An 8,298-nucleotide genomic window follows, 5' to 3' on the forward strand; every position below is an offset into this window, starting at 1 on the left:
CAACCCAAAACCACTATCAGATTAGAGCCATAAAGGAGATTAGACATCTACCAACCCACTACCACTATCAGATTAGAGCCATAAGGGAGTCTTGACATCTACCAACCCAATACCACTATCAGATTATAGCCATAAATGAGACTAGACATCTACCACTATCAGATTAGAGCCATAAGAGAGACTAGACATCTACCACCCATTTACCACTATCAGATTAGAGCCATAAAGGAGACTAGACATCTGCCACTATCCGATTAGAGCCATAAGGGACACTAGACATCTACCACCCCAATTCCACTATCAGATTAGAGCCATAAAGGAGACTAGACATCTACCAACCCAATACCACTATCAGATTAGAGCCATAATGGAGACTAGACATCAACCATCCCACTACCACTATCAGATTAGAGCCATAAAGGAAACTAGACATCTACCACTATCAGATTAGAGCCATAAAGGAAACTAGACATCTACCACTATCAGATTAGAGCCATATGTGAGACTAGACATCTACCACCCCAATACCACTATCAGATTAGAGCCATACGGGAGACTAGACATCTACCACTATCAGATTAGAGCCATAAAGGAGACTAGACATCTACCACTATCAGATTAGAGCCATACGGGAGACTAGACATCTACCAACCCAATACCACTATCAGATTAGAGCCATACGGGAGACTAGACATCTACCACTATCAGATTAGAGCCATAAAGGAGACTAGACATCTACCACTATCAGATTAGAGCCATACGGGAGACTAGACATCTACCAACCCAATACCACTATCAGATTAGAGCCATACGGGAGACTAGACATCTACCAACCCAATACCACTATCAGATTAGAGCCATACGGGAGACTAGACATCTACCAACCCAATACCACTATCAGATTCGAGCCATAAGGGAGACATCTACCAACCCAATACCACCTCGCTACATGCATAGGTGTGTTATAAGGTGTGTTATAAGGACCTTGTGTAGCTCAGAGAGCTGCTGGTGTCGTATGAGAGCTTCCTTGTTGGGGAACTGTCTCCTACACAGAAGACAGGCTAGCTTAGCCCAGTCTGTCATCCTCTCATCCTTCTCTCCTCCCTCCTCTCCCTCGCTGTCCGTCTCTCCATTGTAGGCCGGCACCAAACCCTGCACCTGAGGAGGGGAGCGCTACAGAGAGAGAGAGAGAGAGAGAAAAAACAGAGGTTATGAGATATGGCAGAGAAAGAAAAAGAGGGGAAACAGTGGAAGAGAGAGAAAGAGAGAGAGAAAGAGAGAGAGAGACACACAGAGAGAGAGAGAGAGAGAGACAGAGAGACATAGAGAGACACACAGAGAGAGAGACAGAGAGAGAGACACACAGAGAGACAGAGAGAGACACACAGAGAGAGAGACAGAGAGAGAGAAAGAGAGAGAGAGACACACACAGAGAGACATAGAGAGACACACAGAGAGAGAGACAGAGAGAGAGACACACACAGAGAGACATAGAGAGACACACAGAGAGAGAGACAGAGAGAGAGACACACAGAGAGAGAGAGACACACAGAGAGAGAGAGAGAGAGAGAGAGAGAGAGAGAGAGACACACAGAGAGAGAGAGAGAGAGAGAGACAGAGAGATACACAGAGAGAGAGGGGGTGTACCTCTGTGTGTCTGAGCTGGTCCAGGATGATCTGAGCTTTTTCAGACAACGCCCCCTACAGGCCACAGACAAGAAAAGTCACTGGGACTGGCTGTGTGTGTGTGTGTGTGTGTGTGTGTGTGTGTGTGTGTGTGTGTGTGTGTGTGTGTGTTACCTTCTTCTCCAGGACAGCATATCCGGCGTCTGCGCTGGCGGACTCTCTGCGGTCGTCAAGGCGACCGTGTCCAGGCGCCACGGTGTAACCAGGGGAAAGAGCCATAGAGGTCACAGGGGTCACGGAGGAGGAAGAGGAGGAAGAGGAGAGAGAGCGAACGTTCTCCTTCTGTCTGTTCAGACTCTTAGCCCAGCGCTCCATGTCCTTCGCTATCTGAGAACACACAACGCAGCTTAGTGTGTGTGTTCGCGCCTGCATATGTGTGAATGTGGTGTGTGTACAGTGTGGTGTGTAGTGTGTTTATGGTGTGTGTACAGTGTGGTGTGTAGTGTGTTTATGGTGTGTGTACAGTGTGGTGTGTAGTGTGTTTATGGTGTGTGTACAGTGTGGTGTGTAGTGTGTTTATGGTGTGTGTACGGTGTGTTTATGGTGTGTGTATAGTGTGGTGTGTTTATGGTGTGTTTATGGTGTGTTTATGGTGTGTGTGGTGTGTGGTGTGTTTATGGTGTGTGTGTGGTGTGTTTATGGTGTGTGTGGTGTGTAGTGTGTTTATGGTGTGTGTACAGTGTGTTTATGGTGTGTGTACAGTGTGGTGTGTTTATGGTGTGTTTATGGTGTGTTTATGGTGTGTGTGGTGTGTGGTGTGTTTATGGTGTGTGTGTGGTGTGTGTGTGTGGTGTGTGTACGGTGTGTGTGTGTGGTGTGTTTATGGTGTGTGTACAGTGTGGTGTGTGTGTGTGGTGTGTTTATGGTGTGTGTACGGTGTGTGTGTGGTGTGTGTACGGTGTGTGTGTGGTGTGTGTACGGTGTGTGTACGGTGTGTGTGTGGTGTGTGTGCGTTGTGTGTGTGGTGTGTTTATGGTGTGTGTGTGTGGTGTGTTTATGGTGTGTGTGTGGTGTGTTTATGGTGTGTGTACGTTGTGTGTTTATGGTGTGTGTGGTGTGTGTGTGGTGTGTGTGTGGTGTGTGTGTGGTGTGTGTACGGTGTGTGTACGGTGTGTGTGTGGTGTGTGTGCGTTGTGTGTGTGGTGTGTTTATGGTGTGTGTGTGTGGTGTGTGTTTATGGTGTGTGTGGTGTGTGTGTGGTGTGTGTACGGTGTGTGTGGTGTGTGTGTGTGTGGTGTGTGTACGGTGTGTGTGTGGTGTGTGTGCGGTGTGTGTACGGTGTGTGTGCGGTGTGTGTACGGTGTGTGTACGGTGTGTGTGTGTGGTGTGTGTGGTGTGTGTACGGTGTGTGTGCGGTGTGTGTACGGTGTGTGTACGGTGTGTGTGTGTGGTGTGTGTACGGCGTGTGTGGTGTGTGTACGGTGTGTGTGCGGTGTGTGTACGGTGTGTGTGGTGTGTGTGTTGTGTGTACGGTGTGTGTGTGGTGTGTTTATGGTGTGTGTGCGGTGTGTGTACAGTGTGTGTGCGGTGTGTGTACGGTGTGTGTGTGGTGTGTGTACAGTGTGTGTGTGGTGTGTGTACGGTGTGTGTGTGGTGTGTTTATGGTGTGTGTGCGGTGTGTGTACGGTGTGTGTGTGGTGTGTTTATGGTGTGTGTGCGGTGTGTGTACAGTGTGTGTGTGGTGTGTTTATGGTGTGTGTGCGGTGTGTGTACAGTGTGTGTGTGGTGTGTGTACGGTGTGTGTGGTGTGTGTGTGTGTGGTGTGTGTACGGTGTGTGTGTGGTGTGTGTACAGTGTGTGTACGGTGTGTGTGCGGTGTGTGTACGGTGTGTGTGGTGTGTGTGTTGTGTGTACGGTGTGTGTGTGGTGTGTTTATGGTGTGTGTGCGGTGTGTGTACAGTGTGTGTACGGTGTGTGTACGGTGTGTGTGTGGTGTGTTTATGGTGTGTGTACGGTGTGTGTACGGTGTGTGTGGTGTGTGTGTTGTGTGTACGGTGTGTGTGTGGTGTGTTTATGGTGTGTGTGTGTTGTGTGTACAGTGTGTGTGTGGTGTGTTTATGGTGTGTGTGTGTTGTGTGTACAGTGTGTGTGTGGTGTGTTTATGGTGTGTGTGCCGTGTGTGTACAGTGTGTGTGTGGTGTGTTTATGGTGTGTGTGCGGTGTGTGTACAGTGTGTGTGTGGTGTGTTTATGGTGTGTGTGCCGTGTGTGTACAGTGTGTGTGCGGTGTGTGTACAGTGTGTGTGTGGTGTGTGTACGGTGTGTGTGTGGTGTGTTTATGGTGTGTGTGTGGTGTGTGTACAGTGTGTGTTACCTGTTGTGCGGTCTTGTTTTTGGGCTTGTCTTTCTTCTCCTTGCCTCCGAGGGCAGCAGAGGGGGGGTTGGAGGGGGCGGGGTTATCACCGGGGGCAACGACAGCCTCAGTTGATTGGGCGGGAGCTGGAATATATGTCTGCTTCTCTCCGTCCCAGTACATATACTGCTGAGTGACCCTGTTATAGTAGTACTAGAGACAGAGACAGGGGAGGGAGGGGGGGAGGGAGAGGGAGGAGAGGAGGAGCGTGGGGAGAGGGAGGGGGGTAGGGGGGTAGGGGGAGAGAGGAGGGAGAGAGAGAAGCGAGGGAGGGGGAGACAGGAGTGAGGGAGGGGGGTGAGACGGGGGAGAGAGAGAGGGGAGGAGGAAGAGATGGAGAGATTAGATAATATTTTTACTGCCAAGTGTAACCGAGTTGAGTTGGTTAAACTCACTCAAGTTGAGATATACAATCAAGATATACCGTCGAGATATACCGTCGTGATATACCGTCGAGATATACCGTCGAGATATACCGTCGAGATACACCGTCGAGATATACCGTCCAGATATACCGTCGAGATATACCGTCGAGATATACCGTCGTGATATACCGTCGAGATATACCGTCGAGATATACCGTCGTGATATACCGTCCAGATATACCGTCGAGATATACCGTCGTGATATACCGTCCAGATATACCGTCGTGATATACCGTCGAGATATACCGTCGTGATATACCGTCGAGATATACCGTCGAGATATACCGTCGTGATATACCGTCCAGATATACCGTCGAGATATACCGTCGAGATATACCGTCGAGATATACCGTCGAGATATACCGTCGTGATATACCGGCGAGATATACCGTTGAGATATACCGTCGTGATATACCGTCGAGATATACCGTCGTGATATACCGGCGAGATATACCGTCGAGATATACCGTCGGGATACACCGTCGGGATATATCGTCGTGATATACCGTCGTGATATACCGGCGTGATATACCGTCGAGATATACCGTCGGGATATACCGTCGTGATATACCGTCGTGATATACCGTCGTGATATACCGTCGAGATATACCGTCGAGATACACCGTCGAGATACACCGTCGAGATACACCGTCGTGATATACCGTCGAGATATACCGTCGTGATATACCGCCGAGATATACCGTCGTGATATACCGTCGTGATATACCGTCGAGATATACCGTCGGGATATACAATCAAGATATACCGTCGAGATATACCGTCGTGATATACCGTCGTGATATACCGTCGAGATATACCGTCGTGATATACCGTCGAGATATACCGTCGATATACCGTCGAGATATACCGTCGGGATATACAATCAAGATACACCGTCGGGATATAAAATCAAGATATACCGTCGAGATATACCGTCGAGATATACCGTCGAGATATACCGTCGAGATATACCGTCGAGATATACCGTCGAGATATACCGTCAAGATATACCGTCGGGATATACAATCAAGATATACCGTCGTGATATACCGTCGAGATATACCGTCCAGATATACCGTCGAGATATACCGTCGAGATATACCGTCGTGATATACCGTCGAGATACACGGTCGGGCGGCAGCATGTTGCCAGTTACATATTCAGGCATCAAACATTGCAACTGGCCTGTGAGTTGAACCAATTAACCAGACAGTGAGGGGTGTGTTATCTGTGAGTTGAACCAATTAACCAGACAGTGAGGGGTGTGTTATCTGTGAGTTAGTTGGGGTCGTAGTAGAGTCCAGATAGAGGGTCGTAGTAGAGTCCAGTTAGAGGGTCGTAGTAGAGTCCAGTTAGAGGGTCGTAGTAGAGTCCAGATAGAGGGTCGTAGTAGAGTCCAGATAGAGGGTCGTAGTAGAGTCCAGATAGAGGGTCGTAGTAGAGTCCAGAAAGAGGGTCGTAGTAGAGTCCAGTTAGAGGGTCGTAGTAGAGTCCAGATAGAGGGTCGTAGTAGAGTCCAGATAGAGGGTCGTAGTAGAGTCCAGATAGAGGGTCTGAGTAGAGTCCAGATAGAGGGTCGTAGTAGAGTCCAGAGTAGAGTCCAGATAGAGGGTCGTAGTAGAGTCCAGATAGAGGGTCGTAGTAGAGTCCAGATAGAGGGTCGTAGTAGAGTCCAGACAGAGGGTCGTAGTAGAGTCCAGATAGAGGGTCGTAGTAGAGTCCAGATAGAGGGTCGTTGTAGAGTCCAGATAGAGGGTCGTAGTAGAGTCCAGATAGAGGGTCGTAGTAGAGTCCAGATAGAGGGTCTGAGTAGAGTCCAGATAGAGGGTCGTAGTAGAGTCCAGATAGAGGGTCGTAGTAGAGTCCAGATAGAGAGTCTGAGTAGAGTCCAGTTAGAGGGTCGTAGTAGAGTCCAGTTAGAGGGTCGTAGTAGAGTCCAGATAGAGGGTCGTAGTAGAGTCCAGATAGAGGGTCGTAGTAGAGTCCAGATAGAGGGTCGTAGTAGAGTCCAGTTAGAGGGTCTGAGTAGAGTCCGGTTAGAGGGTCGTAGTAGAGTCCGGTTAGAGGGTCGTAGTAGAGTCCGGATAGAGGGTCGTAGTAGAGTCCGGATAGAGGGTCGTAGTAGAGTCCAGTTAGAGGGTCTGAGTAGAGTCCAGATAGAGGGTCGTAGTAGAGTCCAGACAGAGGGTCGTAGTAGAGTCCAGACAGAGGGTCGTAGTAGAGTCCAGTTAGAGGGTCGTAGTAGAGTCCAGTTAGAGGGTCGTAGTAGAGTCCAGTTAGAGGGTCGTAGTAGAGTCCAGTTAGAGGGTCGTAGTAGAGTCCAGTTAGAGGGTCGTAGTAGAGTCCAGACAGAGGGTCGTAGTAGAGTCCAGACAGAGGGTCGTAGTAGAGTCCAGACAGAGGGTCGTAGTAGAGTCCAGATAGAGGGTCTGAGTAGAGTCCAGATAGAGGGTCGTAGTAGAGTCCAGATAGAGGGTCGTAGTAGAGTCCAGATAGAGGGTCGTAGTAGAGTCCAGATAGAGGGTCGTAGTAGAGTCCAGATAGAGGGTCGTAGTAGAGTCCAGATAGAGGGTCGTAGTAGAGTCCAGATAGAGGGTCGTAGTAGAGTCCAGATAGAGGGTCGTAGTAGAGTCCAGATAGAGGGTCGTAGTAGAGTCCAGATAGAGGGTCGTAGTAGAGTCCAGATAGAGGGTCGTAGTAGAGTCCAGATAGAGGGTCGTAGTAGAGTCCAGATAGAGGGTCGTAGTAGAGTCCAGATAGAGGGTCGTAGTAGAGTCCAGATAGAGGGTCGTAGTAGAGTCCAGATAGAGGGTTGTAGTAGAGTCCAGATAGAGGGTCGTAGTAGAGTCCAGATAGAGGGTCTGAGTAGAGTCCAGATAGAGGGTCGTAGTAGAGGGTCGTAGTAGAGTCCAGATAGAGGGTCGTAGTAGAGTCCAGATAGAGGGTCTGAGTAGAGTCCAGATAGAGGGTCTGAGTAGAGTCCAGATAGAGGGTCGTAGTAGAGGGTCGTAGTAGAGTCCAGATAGAGGGTCGTAGTAGAGTCCAGATAGAGGGTCGTAGTAGAGTCCAGATAGAGGGTCGTAGTAGAGTCCAGATAGAGGGTCGTAGTAGAGTCCAGACAGAGGGTCGTAGTAGAGTCCAGATAGAGGGTCGTAGTAGAGTCCAGATAGAGGGTCTGAGTAGAGTCCAGTTAGAGGGTCTGAGTAGAGTCCAGATAGAGGGTCGTAGTAGAGTCCAGATAGAGGGTCGTAGTAGAGTCCAGTTAGAGGGTCTGAGTAGAGTCCAGACAGAGGGTCGTAGTAGAGTCCAGATAGAGGGTCGTAGTAGAGTCTAGATAGAGGGTCGTAGTAGAGTCCAGTTAGAGGGTCGTAGTAGAGTCCAGTTAGAGGGTCGTAGTAGAGTCCAGATAGAGGGTCGTAGTAGAGTCTAGTTAGAGGGTCGTAGTAGAGTCTAGATAGAGGGTCTTAGTAGAGTCCAGTTAGAGGGTCGTAGTAGAGTCCAGTTAGAGGGTCTGAGTAGAGTCCAGACAGAGGGTCGTAGTAGAGTCCAGATAGAGGGTCGTAGTAGAGTCCAGTTAGAGGGTCTGAGTAGAGTCCAGTTAGAGGGTCTGAGTAGAGTCCAGTTAGAGGGTCGTAGTAGAGTCCAGATAGAGGGTCGTAGTAGAGTTCAGTTAGAGGGTCGTAGTAGAGTCCAGTTAGAGGGTCGTAGTAGAGTCCAGATAGAGGGTCGTAGTAGAGTCCAGTTAGAGGGTCGTAGTAGGGTCCAGTTAGAGGGTCGTAGTAGAGTCCAGATAGAGGGTCGTAGTAGAGTCCAGTTAGAGGGTCGTAGTAGGGTC

The 8,298-nt window shown here is 49.3% G+C and overlaps 1 protein-coding gene across 4 annotated transcripts in view; it reads right to left on the reverse strand.

The window, feature by feature from the left end:
* The window catches only part of rbm10 (RNA binding motif protein 10), an 80,594-nt gene that overhangs the window by 9,941 nt on the left and 62,355 nt on the right, over positions 1 to 8,298 (reverse strand). For all 4 annotated transcript variants that reach the window (XM_055932798.1, XM_055932797.1, XM_055932796.1 and 1 more), the window contains 4 exons: positions 4,000 to 4,191; positions 1,801 to 2,013; positions 1,648 to 1,701; positions 985 to 1,173 (listed from right to left, as the gene is read on the reverse strand). In XM_055932798.1, the coding sequence (XP_055788773.1) occupies positions 985 to 1,173; positions 1,648 to 1,701; positions 1,801 to 2,013; positions 4,000 to 4,191 (648 nt within the window). The remainder of the gene's footprint in view (positions 1 to 984; positions 1,174 to 1,647; positions 1,702 to 1,800; positions 2,014 to 3,999; positions 4,192 to 8,298) is intronic.

Source organism: Salvelinus fontinalis, chromosome 8 (assembly GCF_029448725.1).
Source record: "Salvelinus fontinalis isolate EN_2023a chromosome 8, ASM2944872v1, whole genome shotgun sequence".
NCBI classification, from domain to species: domain Eukaryota; kingdom Metazoa; phylum Chordata; class Actinopteri; order Salmoniformes; family Salmonidae; genus Salvelinus; species Salvelinus fontinalis.